Source organism: Bos indicus x Bos taurus, chromosome 9 (genome assembly GCF_003369695.1).
Source record: "Bos indicus x Bos taurus breed Angus x Brahman F1 hybrid chromosome 9, Bos_hybrid_MaternalHap_v2.0, whole genome shotgun sequence".
NCBI lineage: Eukaryota > Metazoa > Chordata > Mammalia > Artiodactyla > Bovidae > Bos > Bos indicus x Bos taurus.
Window position 1 is genome coordinate 44,675,230 of NC_040084.1, and position 17,207 is coordinate 44,692,436.

The following is a 17,207-nucleotide window of genomic DNA, read 5'->3' on the forward strand; positions in this document are numbered from 1 at the left end:
GGCGTGTCCCCGGCCCGCGCGGGCCCCTTTCCGGCGCGTGCCGGGCGCCCTGGCCCAGCTGGCGTGGCGGGGGCCCTCGGCTCGGTGGTCCAGGCGTGGGCCCGGGCGGCGGCGCGGGCGCGGCCGGTGCTCCTGCAGAGGGAGCTGTGCGCCCGGCCTGGCGCACGCACGGCGCCGCCCGCTCCCTCTTGCTGCCGCCGCCGCCGCTGGGCCCGCCCGCCGGGGAGGGGCTCCGGGCCTCGCCGACAGCTGCTTCCTGCTTCCCGCACGTCCTCGCCGCCGCGCAGCGGGTCCGGTCCTGAGTCCCGGCCGAGAGTCCCGGTAGAGAGCAGCCCGTCGCCGCCGTCGCCTTCCCGGCACCCGCCTCACCCCGCGGCCCGCTCACGCCCGCCCCAGAACCCACGCCGCCCCTGCGCGTCCCCGGCCATGCTGTCCTTCCAGTACCCCGACGTGTACCGCGACGAAACCGCTGTGAGTACCCAGCTGCGCCTGGCCCACGACCCGCCGCCCGCGGCCCTTCACCCCCTGCGGTCCCTCACCCCCTCCTCTCCCCTCCCCCACGGCCTTTGTTTGCGAGACCCGGCTGGGGGCGCCCGGCCCCTCCCGAGGCGCGGGGGCCCTGGTGGCCGTCACCCTCCGCCCGCTGGCGGCGGAGCCGGTGGTCAGCCGCCGCTAGACCACTTCCCAAGATATCGGGGTCAAGGGCGAACACTCAGGTGGGCATGGGCGTCTTAAGAGAGTGGGAAGACAGAACGTGTCACTGCATTTTTGCTTGGAAGAGGCTCTTGCTTAAATATGGTGGTAGGAGAAAGTGTGGATGTGTGTAGATGATGTCCAATTATAAGACAAAAGCAAACTTTTTCAACTCACAAATTGAAAATACTTAGAGTTGAAGTTCATTCATTCGATTTTTAAAACGTGTGTGGAGCGCTTCCCTCTGCCGGGTGCTGGCGGCGGGCGCTGGGGATTCAGGGCGGAGATAGAGTCCGTGGAAGGTGGGGCAGGGCCCCGTGGTGTGACAGTGCTGATCCGCGTGTTCCCAAACCAGAGCAGAGTCGGCGGGGGCCAGAGGAGGCCTCAGAAGAGGACAGGGTGGCCTTTTGCAGAATCAAGTTTTGACTAGTGTTTTGCCTAGTGCAGGGCTTAGCCACCATTTCCCTCAGTTTGTAGATAACCTCAGAGTCACTGTGGAGATCCCGTGGGTGGAATTCTGGGCAGACACCTTTTTTTTTTTTTTTTTGAGTGTAAAAATTAGTTTGGCATCTTAAGAACTGGAGTAAATCCAAATGTTGTGGGCATAATTCTGGTAGGAATAGCCAAATTCCTCGGATGACTTAAAATAGAGTTGGAATAAAAAGATTTTTGTATAATACACTTCTAGTTTTTTTCTGCTTGCTTTGACTCGATTTGTGCCTGAAGTCTGTACTTTAGAGCACTTCTCATTTTTGGGGTAAAGGGTTCTGGGGCTTTAGAGCAAAGGATGTAAGGGTTGTTTTAAATTAAGACTTCCAAGTGGTACTAAGGCATTCATGGTTTCTTTGACCTGTGGCCATCTGGTAACCATGTTTTCTCCGTCTGTTCAGCTGCTTGCTTATTAAATTTACTCACCCAAGAAGCCCTTGGTTCAAGAGTTGTTTCCTTTGTGCAACAGGAGTAACGTGATCCAGCAGGAATGGAAAGGGGACAGACCAAGTAAGAAGACCTGAGCGCTAGTTGTGGCGTTGTCCCTCCCTCCCTGGATGCCCTTTGGCCGATCCCTTGCCTGTTACAGGCCTTCTCTTCCCTGAATGAACTATTAGGGCTGGCTTGGCTAACAACAGCACTTACTTGCTTCTGTAGTAAGAGTATCAATCGTTTGTTCATTCAGGTGATGCCCTGGCCATGCAGTGTGCCAGACATGAGCAATGGGAAGGCATAAATATCTTGGTTTGATTTTTGAGGATCTTTGAGTTTTCAGGAGAGATAAAATTATAGCATTTGATAAGTACTGTTTTAGATTTGTTTTATTTAAATGGGGGAGGGGTGTTTCTTCCTTAACTTTTCACTTTTGGGGTTACCAAAACGCTGCAGTTCACCTAATCTGTGTTTAACAGTTCTTGAAAGGGTTAAGTGAGGATTTTATGAAGATGTCAGAAAGATTATGAACAATTAACTTAAAAGAGTATACTATGGATTTTAATAATCTCCAGTTCTTTTGCATCAGAGGAGTCATGATCAGCTTCAAGGCCGAGGAAATGTAGCGCTTGGTCCAGCTTGGACCCTGCTCTGTAGATCACACAGGTTACTCATCCCAGCCCTGACAGCCTGTGGGCAGTGTCTTTTTCCTGTGACAGAGTCCTGATTACTAACGCAGGCTTGACTTATGCATTTACTCAAATTGTAGCCTTGATCTAGGATAGGTTTATTTCTCTCCAGCAGGTGCTACCCATTGCTGTATCTCTCTGTCTCTCTCCCTTGAGCGTCTTCCAGCCATGCACTGAGCAGTCTCCTGCTGAACTGTGGGGTTGGAGCTTGCAATCCCATTGGATGGATTTCTGCATTAGCTATCAGATTTTTGGAAACCATGCTGTTCCAGTGTGATACTGTGGCCCATCCCCCAAGAGTGTTGCCCTCAGGGAACTCAGGCCTGCAGCGGCAGGGTGTGCAGGGTGAGTAGAAAACACAGAGGAGAATGGCATTAATTTGCTTCAGGAGGTGGAGACAGTATGAGAATTGAGGCTGGAAGTTGGTCAGTTGGTTAAGGTTGAAAGGACATTCCTAGTCATGTGACTTAAAGTCATAGTTATGTAGGGCTGGACAGTCATGGAATTGCGTTTGTTTTGGATGGCAGGAAGGCCATTGTGACCAGAACATCTGGGGTGTAAGCTTGGACGGCAGCTGGAAAGGGAAGATAAAATGGGGCCAGGTTTGGTGGGCTCTGCCTGCTGTGTGTACAAATATGCACTTAGTCCCAGAGGCAGCAGGCAAACTATTGACCAAACAAGTGAAATATTAATAGTGATAGCGTCTTATCAGAACTCTCTTTTTAAAGCCTCTTTGGAAAATATGGAATGGTTTACGAACTTAAATCAGATGGGAGAATCAGGTACTATATAGCTTGAGTTCAGGGGATGTGGTCTATGAGATCACCCTATTTGTAGGAAAATGTCTTATGAAAGAAAAACGTAGGGGCCAGGTGGATGAGGGGAGGGCGCATGGCTCCTGGGATTGTCCTGGAGAGAATCTGTTTCTTGTCCTGGTTAGAAATGTCTACTCAGTAACTGACTTCAGTCTGCTTTAGATTATAAGGCAGGTACTGGGGAGTTGAGGCTGTTTGCTCAGAGGTGAACATCATCAGTAGGCAGTCCAGTAGGGTACACTGGGTTCTGAGTAAAGGTCCATCTGTGCACCTGCCAATTCACAACTGGTCTGCTTCATTAGCAAAAGGTCAAGTCCTCAGGCTTTGGAGTCTGCTCAAGGTGGGATCACTATTCTACCTCCTGCTTGTTAACCATCTGACCCTTGTCAGCTGCTTTAACTATGTCCAGCTTCAGTTTCCTCATCTGGAAAAATGAGTTGGTAGTAGCCTTACAGTGAGGACCAGATCAGATAAATGTGACTATGGCACAGTGTTTAGCTCACAGCAGATCTACAGTCTTCACCCTTCCAATCTCTGTGAATTGCATTCTGCAGCTGTAAAATGGGAATATAATCAGCTCTCTTACAAAGGTGCTTTAAAACATCAGGCACAACAGTATGGATATTCAGCAGACGTTCATTGCTTTGGGTCTAGCATGTGGCAGCACTTTCACTTAGCCATAAAACTAAGATTTGATGTTAATCTTTCCCCCTCTGTGAAAAGTTAAGTTTCTGGATATGTCTGAGTTTTAGTAGCATCAGCATATTTGGAAAACTCAGCAGTGGCCACAGGACTGGAAAAGGTCAGTTTTCATTCCAATCCCAAAGAAAGGCAATGCCAAAGAATGCTCAAACTACCGCACAATTGTACTCATCTCACATGCTAGTAAAGTAATGCTCAAAATTCTTCAAGCCAGGCTTCAACAGTACATGAACCATGAACTTCCAGATGTTCAAGCTGGATTTAGAAAAGGAAGAGAAACCAGAGATCAAATTGCCAACATCTACTGGATCATCAAAAAACCAAGAGAGTTCCAGAAAAATATCTACTTCTGCTTTATTGACTATGCCAAAGCCTTTGACTGTGTGGACCACAACAAACTCGGGAAAATTCTTCAAGAGATGGGAATACCAGACCACCTGACCTGCCTCTTGAGAAACCTGTATGCAGGTCAGGAAGCAACAGTTAGAACTGGACATGGAACAACAGACTGGTTCCCAATAGGGAAAGGAAAGGTGCTGCTGTTGCTGCTGCTAAGTCGCTTCAGTTGTGTCCGACTCTGTGCGACCCCATAGATGGCAGCCCACCAGGCTCCGCCGTCCCTGGGATTCTCCAGGCAAGAACACTGGAGTGGGTTGCCATTGCCTTCCTTCATGATGCAGAATACATCGTGAGAAACGCTAGGCTGGATGAAGCACAAGCTGGAATCAAGATTGCCAGGAGAAATATCAATAACCTCAGATATGTAGATAACACCACCCTTATGGCAGAACGTGAAGAAGAACTAAAGAGCCTCTTGATGAAAGTGAAAGAGGAGAGTGAAAAAGTTGGCTTAAAACTCAGCATTCAGAAAACTAAGATCATGGCATCTGGTTCCATCGCTTCATGGCAAATAGCTGGGAAAACAGTAAAGACAGTGACAGACTATTTTTGGGGGCTCCAAAATCACTGCAGATGGTGACTGCAGCCATGAAATTAAAAGACGTTGTTCCTTGGAAGGAAAGTTATGACCAACCTAGACAGCATACTAAAAAGCAGAGATATTACACTGCCAACAACAGTTCGTCTAGTCAAAGCTATGGTTTTTCCAGTAGTCATGTATGGATGTGAGAGTTGGACTATAAAGAAAGCTGAGCGCCGAAGAATTGATGAGTCTTCTTGAGAGTCCCTTGGACTGCAAAGAGATCCAGCCATTCCAACCTGAAGGAAATCAGTCCTGAATATTCATTGGAAGGTCTGATGCTGAAACTCCAATAGTTTGGCCACCTGATGGGAAGAACTGGCTCATCTGAAAAGACCCTGATGCTGCTGGGAAAGATTGAGGGCAGGAGGAGAAGGGGACAACAGAGGATGAGATGGTTGGATGGCATCAGCAACTCAATGGACATGAGTTTGAGTAAACTCCGGAAGCCTCGCATACTGCAGTCCACAGGGTCACAAAGAGTCTGACGTGACTGAGTGACTGAACTGAACTGAATTGAGGAACATTTTTAAAGTGTCTGGTCTGTCCCTTCCGAGGAGTGTTTGGGGGAAAGCTGTTTGCAGATTGTTTTGAGTCTCAGCTCTGATTCTGAACTCTGTGTGGCCCTGGGCATGTTGCCATCTTGTGCGTGACATTGCTCCTAAAAATACTGGGTTGGAAGATCTTGCACAACTTTACATTTTTTGGATTCCTATTGTCAGAGAAAAGGTGGTTGTTACTGTAAGCATGTTTTGCAACCATTTCAAGGTGTGTAAAATATAAGAGACTTGCAGATGAGAAAATAGGGCAGAAAACCTTTTCTTCAGTGGTGATAATCAGCTAAAATTTAGAGAGGTTTTTGGTAAGGATTGAAAATTGATAATTTTAGGAAGACTCATCAGGAAGGCTTTCATCTGGTTTTATGTGCCTTGCACTTGTTGGTCATTATATGCTGAGCAGTTCTTATGTTCCATCTCAGTTGCCTATTCTTCTAGGTGTGCATGTCTCCAGGTACTCTCTCCCCAGCACCAGATGAGGACAGATGCTGACCCCTTGCAGAAAGCCAGGGGTCTGAGGCTTGGGAGAGAGTCTCAGTTGACCAACAGCCACAGTAGAATTTTGATAAACAGTAGAAACAGCAGGGTTTCCTTTTCCAGGAGAGTGTTTGCCTTCCTTAGGGAATAGCCCTTACCTTCTGGTATTACAGAACAAAACCAAGGAGACAGGTATGAAATATCTGAGACACTGGTTGTCTTCCAGACAACTGCACACAGGAAGCCTCAAATGGAATGTTGTTCAGTTGTTGAGAGAGACTTGATTCGAAAGATGTTGTCCATGTGGTTTCATTTGATTAGATTAATCACAGTACTGTGTTATTGGGGTATTTATCTGTCAGTAGTTTCTTTAGACATAATCACATGGGGAGTGGTGACTTCCAGTTGGTCTTCCAAACTCAGTCAGTCTCTGAGACCAGGCCCACCCAGAAATTTGGTTTTCCAAAAGTTCCCACGAGGGGGCTTCCAAAGGCATCCCCTCAGCCAGGCTCTCCTGGCACTCAGCAGTTTTATCTCATCAAGTATCAGGGTAGTCTGAATGCATGATACCTTTGTGCCTCCTTTCTTACACAGTGAAAGAAAGCATTTCGTAACAATACATTGAACAGAATAGAAGCTTCAGTTGTAGAAATGTTCTTTCATTGCATGAAAGTCAGATTTCTCTGACGTCAGTGAGCATCATTGCACATTAGTTAACTTGCTTTTTGGTAGTTTAGACTTAAAGGCAAAACTGATCATATTGTACCCCGTTGGGAGATCTCCTAAGCATCTGTAAGCTTAGCAAGAACAGGGCAGTGCACCCGTGTGTGATGGCTCCCTCCCAAGCGGGCCCTTCCGGTGTCCCCACTGCATTGTGTCATTCAGCGCTTGGCCACCAACAACATGTTTTCAAGTTTCTTTAACGCAGTGGCAGGCCTTTGTTTTGTGTTGTACAGACAGAGCTGTTCCTATTCTGACCTTGCATCTCTCTTCCCGCTCCAGCTAAAATGTTCTTTTCATTAAGGGTGGTTTGACACCTTTGAGAACCTGCCAACTTCGGTTCATGTGGTAATTTGGGCAGACACGTGGCCAGTGAGCCAACTGGGCTGTTTCAGACTGCCCCTTTCCTAGCTCCGTCACATTCAAAAAGTAGTGATGTCGTTGGGGTTAGACACTAGTTATCTAATACCACACTTTGTCTTTTGCAGGTACAGGATTATCATGGGCATAAAATCTGTGACCCTTATGCTTGGCTTGAAGACCCAGACAGCGAGCAGACGAAGGTAAATGAGGGCTTATGATGGAAGAGAAGGTGGTCTTCATAGCTCAGACCAAACCGTAAACATCAGTAACCATGGCTTTTCCCTCCTGGTATTATCCTGTGTTGTCTGCACTGGGATGATGAATAGACGTTTTATACTACCACTCTCTGTGAAATGATTCATGAGAAAAGGTGAAAGTGTTTCTAGTCCCATAGAAGATCACATAGCTGTTTTGAATAGTGTTTATGGACTGTAGGGTCACTGATGAACCAACTATTTGAAATGGAAGTATTTGAAAAAAGAAAAACAAATTTCTACCAAAGAAAAATAAAAACCTAGAGAATAATTATGTGAAGAAAAAAATTGCCTAATACATTTTTTCCAAAAAGGAAAGAAAATGATATTGAAGAAGTAGTACCAAGTCTTGAAAACTGAATGCTGGTCTTAGATTACTTTTAATGCAACAACCATACAACAACTAAATTATAAGTAAACTGAATTTTCAGTATCTTTTTATATTTTATAAGGGGATGAAGGGGAGAATTTTCTACTCTGTCTAAAAATATGAAATTTTCCTATTCTTTTGGAGAAACGTGTAGTATTTTGAGGTGAAGTCTCGTTTTGTTAATGAAGCTTACCCCTAAGTGTGATGTCCGATGGATACTATTTTCCTTCTTGGAGTGCCCAGGACTTGTCATTTGAGATTCATTATTTACATATGCTGAATGTGGTTAAATTTGCTTGGATGAGGGAATAGTGTTTCTCCAATCCACTCCAGGTTCTTTGACTTTTTTATTTATAGCCATATCAACTTAGTATATAAAAATATCTATACAATTTCTAATATCCTCAGCACTCCAGAAGTTTATTTGAGCTTCTTTAGAATCCCAGAGTACATTTCCCATTAAAAAAAAAAAAAAAGAAAAAAGTTAATGCCTGCTGAGTGGTTTTCTAGGCCAGCTTCTAAAAGCCTATGTCTTAGCTGTTCTTGTATCTTGTGGTCCCTTGCCACTGTATATATCAGTGTTCTCTGGAGAACTGAACTCAGATTTCCAAGACAATTCAGATTTCCAAGAAGGCACTCCTTCCTGATGTGGACCTGGCTCGTGGGATTGGGGTGCTTTCCTTGCCCACACCCACCCCCCACTCCCGGTCCCGTACTCCTCCTGCAGCTCTTTCATGCTCCCTGGTCAGTGGGTTGCAGACTCCACTGCCTTCATGTCCTTAGGGAAAAGCTTCACCAGGGATGGAGTGGAGTGAAGGGCTTAGCCAGGCACGATGTTACATGGAAGAGGAGACAACAGAAGCAGAAAGAGGTTGCTCCTGCTGGAGTAAATCCCATGTCAACTTGTTTTTCTTCCTTCATTCCCAAGGCACCAGCTTGCCTGCTTCTCTTTCTGCTGTTCATCATGGCAAGCGTTTCTCTTCTCCTCTGCCCACTGCAGAAACTCTTAAAACTTCTTCCCTGTCCTTTGTCCTTGAAGTAAGCACACCAGCATTTTGAGGTTTTCTCGTGGTTTTTACTTGTATCTGTACTCTCTTATTCTCACCCTTTCCCCATTCCCTTCAAGAAAGACAGAGATCTCATGGGTGAGAATGACTGATGTTTGGATTTTTATTTTTCCTTGGTGAAGCAGTGAGTTTTAGAGGTTGGTGGGTAGCAAATGAGAAACAAATGGGTAACTGGAGAAGCGGGCAGAGGCTCCAGCTCTGCATGTGAGGCTAGGAGGAGCAGGGAGCAGAGGCAGGGCTGCGACCTCTCCTCAACCCTGCCACAGACAGCCTTGGTCCTCCAACTTTGGACTGGCCTGAGACGGATTGAGCCTGGAAACAGAGGGTCACAGGCAGCCACATAGCCTGAAGTGGATGGAGAGCAGGAGGGAAGGAGATGAACTTCCTGTGCGTCTCTGGAAAACTGCCCCCAAGGACTGTCCCTATGCTGATTCCTTTGTCTAAGGAATTGGGTACAACCTGGACTTCTGCAGCCTTTGATGGGGATTGAGTGATGCAGCTATGTTAGTGACCCAGTTTTTGTTTATGTGTTAATGCGTGCACATTTTGCCATGCCTTCCTTATTTGATGATGTCTGGCCCTGTGGTTGACAAGCCACTTAACTAGTAGGTGAAACTTTGCTAATTAGTGATCATCTAGTCAGCATTGGATAGGTGCTAATGACATTGGTATATACACTGTTATTTTCATGGTATGTATTTCATAACAGATGTTTACTGTGTGCTGGGCACTTCAGTGGTAGCTTTGCATACCCTGTCTCATTCAGTTCGTAAATCCTGAAATAGATCTTTTTCTTTTCCCCATTTCACAGATGAAGAAATTGAGTTTGAATGATTAAATAACGTGTCCAAGGTCACTCAGCTTATTAGTGGTATCAGGTGGTCCAGGTGGTTATCAACTTCACATTAAAGAAATGATAAAAAAAAATCAAAGACTCTGGGTGTAGTAGCTTTGGGAATGCACGCTGTAGGAGTAGAGTCATGTGTTTGCTCGCTGTGGGACTTTATGGGTCCTCCTACAAGCACGCTGGGTGACCCCTCCATGCCTGCTCTCACGCTAACCTGTCCAGGCAGTGCTCCTCAGGTGTCAGGCCTGTGCAGCCAGTGCCTCCCCTGCATCCTCCTCTCGAAGCAACCTCGTTATTGACAGGAGCTGGTTGTCATCTGAGATCTGATAAGTGAAATTTTTGTCTCAGACTGAAAAGATAGGGTGTGTTTTTCTAATAAGCAGAAGAGCAGCAGGAACATTTTCTACTCAGTGTTAGAGACATGTACACAGAAGTGGGTGTATTAGCCATACCTCAGTGTAAAGAGGAAAATCTTCATGTAGCCTTTAAAACAAAGAAAAGCCACTTGTTAAATTTTCAATAAAAACCAGCCCGGAAGTGAGGAACATTGATAGCTCAAGATCTGAAATGCTATCAGTAAGTTTTTGATTTAATCTCATGTTTAATAGAGCTTATCCAATTCTGACAGTTCCTAGCATTTGAGGCTTTATCCTTTATTAAAGAAATATCAGCAGACTTGTAACTTGAAAATTCTCAAAGATGGTGGTGGGGGGGACTTGAATCTGGATGAATCCTTTCAAGCTGTCAAAGCCCACATAACCCTATTTTATAGCAAATGTACCAGTTTGTAGAATATCCTGTGCAGCTTAGTTGTTTCTTTGAGATCTGTTCAGCCTTAATTTAAAAACTCAGGAGAACTACTTTGCAAAGAGGAAACAGTAGACCAGCACTGCCTGGTAGATATGTAATGTAAACCACATATATAATTCAAATTTTTCTAGTAGCCACATTAAAAAAGTAAAAAGAAACAGGAAATTAATTAATGTACTTTATTATATTCAAAGTACTAACATCTCAACATGTAATCAATGTAAAATATTATTAAGGTATCTGCATTCTTTTAGACTAAATTTTCAAAATCCAATGTGTATTTTACACTTATTGCTGCTGCTGCTAAGTCGCTTCAGTCGTGTCCAATTCTGTGCGACCCCATAGGAAGCAGCCCACCAGGTTTCCCCATCCCTGGGATTCTCCAGGCAAGAACACTGGGGTGGGTTGCCATTTCCTTCTCCAGTGCATGAAAGTGAAAAGTCAAAGTGAAGACACTCAGTCGTGTCCGACTCTTAGCGACCCCATGGACTGCAGCCTACCAGGCTCCTCCATCCATGGGCATTTCCAGGCAAGAGTACTGGAGTGGGGTGCCATCGTGTTCTCCGATTTTACACTTACAGCACATATCAATTCAGAGCAGCCACATATTGGGTGCTCAGTTACCACATGTGGCTAATGGCTGCCAGTATTGGACAGTGAAGATACAGACCAACCTTTCTTGTGAACATCGATGTGAAGACTATAAACAATGATAGCAGGTTAAAAATAAAAAAGCAGAATTTGTCACAGAAATTTAGTTTAATATTATTATATCCGTAGATTAAGTAAACCTATATAACTAATCTAATCTAGGTAATGTTTTAAGAATTTTTTAAAAATCCAAAACTAAACATAGCAATAACTTTAATAATGAGTATTCAAAGCATCCTGAACACTAGACTGGAATAACTGTCACTGCTGTTTTCATATGTTTGCAGAACTTTGACCAGTGCAATAAAACATGAACTAAAATTTGTAGAGGATAAAATAAAATTATCATTAATTATCGATTCAGTGATTATGCATCTAAAAAACCTAAGGGAAACAACTGAAAACAGAATGAATTCAATAAAGCATGTACGTATGGAATAAATATAAAATCAATACCACTCATACGTAACATCAATAACGAGAAATCAACCCACCCGATAGCAGCAACAAAAAGTAAATACTTAAGGAAAAAGAGTTTTCAGGCCTACTGGGAGAGTAATAGTGTCACTTCAGATAGAAAAGGGCCAGTTTCGAGTGTTATTTTTAATAGTGGAAAATTGAAAATCTCCATTTCCGACAATAGTTTAGCATTTAAGCTGAACTTGGTAGATGTGCTTGACGCTGTAGTCCATGCATCTGTTACAGTGTTGGGCTGTAGAGTTTGCTTTGCTAAGTGAAAAGTGCTCCTGGTAGAGCAGGAAGTGGGAGAAGGGTGCACGTGTGCAGCGCTCTTGGGGGTGACAACTTTATAAAGTGCCTTTGTAGGTCTCAGAGACAGTGCTTTGTTGCTCTTTGCTCTCTGTTCCAGAAGAATCTGTATGGAAATACAAACTTAACAGAAGATAAAGGGAAGACTCTGGGTTAAAAGCTCTTTAGACATCTGCTAACTGCGGCGTACTCTGGAGGTAGACGTCTAAACCGTAGTGAAGTCTCACCGGAGTAAGTGGGACACCAGGGAAGCCTTGGAAGGGAGACGTAGAGGGAGAGGTTTTACTCATTGAAAAGGATTTGAAGACAGTGAGGCAGGTCCCGGCAGTGGTGAGCCCATACTTCCCAGTCAGCAGGCTCTCCCAGCTTGTCGTCCGCAGGTCATGGAAGGAAGTGTGTGCGGCAGCCTTGATGTGTGTGTGCAGCCTGATGCTTTGACTCTGAGGGGACTTGAGCCTCCAGACTACTAAGAGTAAGACGCCCGCCCCCCCCACCCACTGACTGTAACGTGCATGTGATTCACTTCCTAATCTAACTTCCTAAATTTCCCGGGACAGACAGACAAGTGAACCCCAAACCCCACACTCCGCCTTAGCTCTCTGTAGCATGTTTCTTCGTCTTGGTGTCTCGGCCCCTTCGGGTGAGCCCTATTCACGTCTCATTTCAGCTCTTATCACGGCCATCTCCTCTCTTCCTGTCCGAGTCTGTGCGCCCTTTCAGGTGGCTCACACCCCTTCTTCCTTTGTCCCATCTGTCATCCATCTTTGTGATCAGCAGTGGCTCCGTTGCCAAACCCAGTGACTTCACCGTCATCCTGTGTTCTTTGTGCAGATGGACCACTCTTCCTGGGGAATTGTAGAAGCTTTGGTGTACACTGGCAGGGGGGCTGCTCTGCCCCCTCCGCCTTGCGCTGCCCCTCAAGCCCTTGAAGTTTGCTTACACTGCTCTTGTCACTGCAGCAGCCATCCTGCTCGCGGGTCCCTGGGAGGATACCAAATACGTATTTCTCCTGGCTTCCCCGCCCATCATGGTGCAGTCAGTCCACAGGGCACCATCTGCTCCCTTTTCTGATAGTAAGAAATCCTCTGCATCTCTGGGCTTGGTTTTGCAGCCCTGAAGTCCAGATAGAGGCAGCATTCTTCTCACCTTTTGAAGAGTCTCCCCATTTCACTCCATCTTGTTGCAGCTTTGACCTCTTGATTGAATTCCAGAACTTGTTACTTAGTGAAGGGGAGATACTTACAAAGAGGAAGAATTTACATCTGTTATTGTAACTAATTGTCAAGTCTAGCTTCCACAGAAGCCCTGTCCTGGGGCTTTGGTCCAGGAGGTAAGCAAATGTAGAATACCAGCTGCAGATATCAAAAGACCAATTTGTTTTTTCCCCTCCCTGAGAACTGCTTTGGGCTAAATGACCATACCAATAGCTCTATTTGCCTTGTGGATTGTGAGAGAAGATCTCTTAATAGGAACTGCTCCCCGCCCCAAAAATGTATGTATATTCCTTCTAAAAAATTATCATCTGTTTCATAGAAGTTCAAAGAAATAGAGATCTTCTTTTCTAAGACATTATTTGCTCCCCACTCCCTATTTGGAGGAATAGTTAGGTATTGCCCGTTATATCTTTTGAGAAGCGGCTATGAAGGTAGTGAGAACAGTCCCTCACTCTTACAGGTAAGGAAGCTGGAAACATCCCCTTTCTCCTCCCCTGTGTATACTCCTCCCTTCCTCTGCAGGAAAGATTTAAATCTCAAAAGACTTCTGATCAGTCTAGGGTGTTAAATAGCCTAGGATTTCTCTGTAGGTATTTTAATGTCACAGAGGTTCAGTGGAGAACAACATTTAGGGCAGTCAGCTCCTTTCCCTGGAATCCTAACTATTCTGACTATTCTGATACGTGGTTTTCTGCTCACTTTTGTTGTTGTTTTTTAAGATTGACCCTAAAAGGATGTAGCATGAAGAGCTGCCCGCTCTGTACTGATATCAGCCTGGCCTAGATTTCCCTGTGTGGTGTGGTCTCCCTAGCGTGGGACGTAGCCAGCATGGGCAAGAACTGATGAGGGGCTGGGCGAGCTGAGATCCTATTGTCCACTTGCATCTCCCCCTCAGGCTGTCAGGCAGCAGAGCCTAGATAGCAGAAGCTTGCTCCCAGGATGTACACTCACGTGAAGGGCTAGTTCAGTGTCTCTAAGCCAGCAGACAGCAGATGAAGCTGACTGCAAGCGGAGGAATACTGGATATAATTCATAGCATAGAAGACTTCTTTTGGTTTGCAGTGTTCTTTTGTAGGCTTTAGGACAAACTGTGAACATCCTTTTTGTACTGTGAGTTTCCAGACATTGCTGGTGTCACTTCTGTTGGGACACTGGGCGGAGGAACAGAGTGTTTGCCAGATGGGACTGGAAGTCATAGCCTTTAGTCTTCCATTTTTTGACCTGTGAGTACAGCCAGGTGTCTTACCTGGGATTTCTTTTCTTCATCTATAAAATGAATATAGTCACACTCAGTTCATCTAGGTCCAAGCTTTTAGCAACACCCAGCTGAGAAAATGCATGTAACAGTTCATTTTCCATGCTCAGCAGAGCTCTGTACAAAGGTGGTACGGCTTAGGTGCTGCTGCTTCAATGTATTGAAATGTAGACCTTCAGACTCCAGTCTTCTTATTTGCTTACTCAGAATGTTGAACATTAGAGACATCTGTGTCTTTTTATTTTCATCTACAAAAGTAGGCAGCATTTTCCTTTTGGAATTTTAGTGTCTTAGAAAAAGATACCTATATTTTGAGCATTGAATCTCCACCTCTGCCAGTGGTTGGAATTATGACTTGTAAGTGTGGTTTTATTGTTCTAAAGCTCAATGATTAAACTAGGCCAAGATTACCTTGAAGCTGTTAGGAAAACACCTCTTTTAATTGGTGTTTATGAACCTACCGTGAAATGCCCTGCCCTCCATTATTAATGTTTCATGTAAGGACCTGGTTTGAGAATTTCTACTATGTCGTTCCTTCTCTACTAGAAACAGGAAGTGCTTTAGGTAAATATATTACCAGTTATTATCTCAATCTCCAAGACTTCTAAGGTCTTAAAATGTTTCATCACCTCCTACAGAAATGTTTAGCCTTAGTATGGTTCATAAAAATACTTCTTGTAAATCCACAGTTGAAATGTGTATTTAGGGAACCATGTCCTTTTGATCTGTGCTTGGGGTAATTGTCAAAAGTATGATAGAGTTTGCTGTTACTGGGCCATCCTCTTTTCTAAGCAGTCCTTTTGTCTTTTTCTTGCTTTCTGCAATGGGGTTTTTGAGGCAAGCAGCCGAAATGAATTCTGGCCACGTTTGGCAAGTAAGGAATTCATAGCAAGGACAATGAGGCCAGCTTCTGGGTGGACTGGAAAGCTAGGCTTGGAGCAGGCAGGAACCAGGTAGTTCTAGAGCTCCATGGTGGGAATTTCCACGTTTCGGGCAGCACTGCTAATGGCATCCGTGATTACAGTCCTTGAGCCCTCTGCCCCTTGTTCAGTGACTGCATCCCAGGAGAGGGAGTTTTATTTGGCCAGCCTCCAGACATGTTTGTGCTCATCCCTTGGCTGTACTGTGGCAATGAAAAAAGATTTGATAGAAACCTTGGGGACCTTCTTTTGCTTCCGGAGTGACAAGACAGCTATGTGGAGTTCTCTCACTAAGCAGGGAGAACCCTGGGGAGGAAAATGGATCCTGGCAGCCCAAATGCCACAGGTCCACTGGTTTCGTTCCCATTCCTCCTCCAAGGGAGGGTGCTCATACCCTCCCTTTCCTCCCCTGTCCTGTGTTTACTTGTGTGTCCACTAATCGGAACATTAGATTACATGGGGGTGAGGAGGATGAGCTGTCATGAGCAAGAGAAACGTGGGCCATGCCAGCTTGGAATCACATGCCATCCTAGGCAGACCAGAGATTGGAGATGGTGAGCCCCTTAACCTTTGAGCTGCTGGAGGTGAGTGCCAAAAGGAGGCTGAGCCACACCTTGAGTAGAGGCTGGGAGTCTTGCCCAATTTGTTCACCACCAGGGAAAGCAGCCCCCAAACCATTGATGAAATTCTTAAGCTGCTTGAGTACATTTAACATTAATATTTTCCCCATAAGCACTACTCAGCTTTGGTTCCAATAATCTACATTTCCTCTGTGACAAATGTTGACATCAGACATGATATCTTTGGGAAAACAGTTATTAAAGAACCAACAACTAAGGAACGAAGATAACTGACTTCTCTGAGCCGTCTTCTTTTCTCTTAGATGTCTGCCATGTCCAGGGGGAAAGCACTCAGTCATAAAAATCACCTGTGCATGAGTGCATGTGTGCTTGGTCGCTTCAGTCGTGTCCAACTCTTTGTGACCATGTGGACTGCAGCTCACCAGGCCCCTCAGTCCATGGGATTCTCCAGGCAAGAACAGTGGAGTGGGTTGCCATGCCCTCCTTCAGGGGATCTTCCCAACCCAAGGGTTGAACCCTCCTGCTTTGCAGGTGGATTCTTTACCCACTGAGCCACCTGAAAAGCCCCAAAATCACCTGGGTACTTGTTAAAAATAGACATGCCCACGATCTACTTTTAGAGTATCGGATAGGAGTAGAAATCTGTTTCCCAAGCACCTCATCTGGTAATTCTTAAGATCCAGAAAGCTTGGAAAAACTGCCTTAGAGAATGCTTAGACATGATTAGAGAACAGTAATACTTGTGCTTTTAGAGATGATTAGAGAATAATAATAGTTTTGCTTTATAGAGGGCACTTTCAAGGAGCTAAAATTCTCATAGATGCCTCACTTGCTCAGAGTATCTTTGTAAACTGGAGGGACTTTATTTGTGATTCTGATTTTTCTCACTGGGGGAAATCAAGGCGTATGTCATAATAAAGACTTCAAGAACTCTCCTGTATAGCACTGGATGGCACTCTGACCATTTGGACCAGCTGTGTATATAATCATGCACACGATACTCTGAACCTCCAGTTGCCTCTGTAAAATCTCATACCCTTCTTGTTTTTATCCCTGCTGGCACTGCCTAGTTCAGGCATGCATTGCCACCGAGCTAGACATTCAGTAGCATCCTAATGTCTCCCTTCTTCCAGAACTTCTTTTCTACCCTGTTCTTCCCAGCAGCAGATGAGAACTCTTTCAAGATCTTGGAACCTGTTTATTCACGGGAAAGCAACAATGTATAGTTGTTTAATGAATAGCTTTAGAGGTAGGCAGGTTTGAATTTTAACTCCACAATTTTACCAGAGGTATGACATTGATCATGCTTATCAACCTCTCTAAACTTCAGTTCTCTAATTTATAATTTGGAGAAAACTACTAGATCAGATCAGATCAGATCAGATCAGTCGCTCAGTCGTGTCCGACTCTTTGCGACCCCATGAATCATAGCACGCCAGGCCTCCCTGTCCATCACCCACTCCCGGAGTTCACTGAGACTCACGTCCAACGAGTCAGTGATGCCATCCAGCCATCTCATCCTCTGTCGTCCCCTTCTCCTCTTGCCCCCAATCC

The 17,207-nt window shown here is 45.2% G+C and overlaps 1 protein-coding gene across 1 annotated transcript in view; it reads left to right on the forward strand.

Moving 5' to 3' along the window:
- The first annotated feature begins 217 nt into the window (after positions 1-217).
- PREP (prolyl endopeptidase) overlaps positions 218-17,207 on the forward strand; it is a 132,511-nt gene continuing 115,521 nt past the window's right edge. Inside the window, exons 1-2 of the mRNA XM_027551311.1 lie at positions 218-471; positions 7,042-7,116. Coding sequence (XP_027407112.1) covers positions 427-471; positions 7,042-7,116 — 120 coding nt within the window. The 5' untranslated portion in view covers positions 218-426. The remainder of the gene's footprint in view (positions 472-7,041; positions 7,117-17,207) is intronic.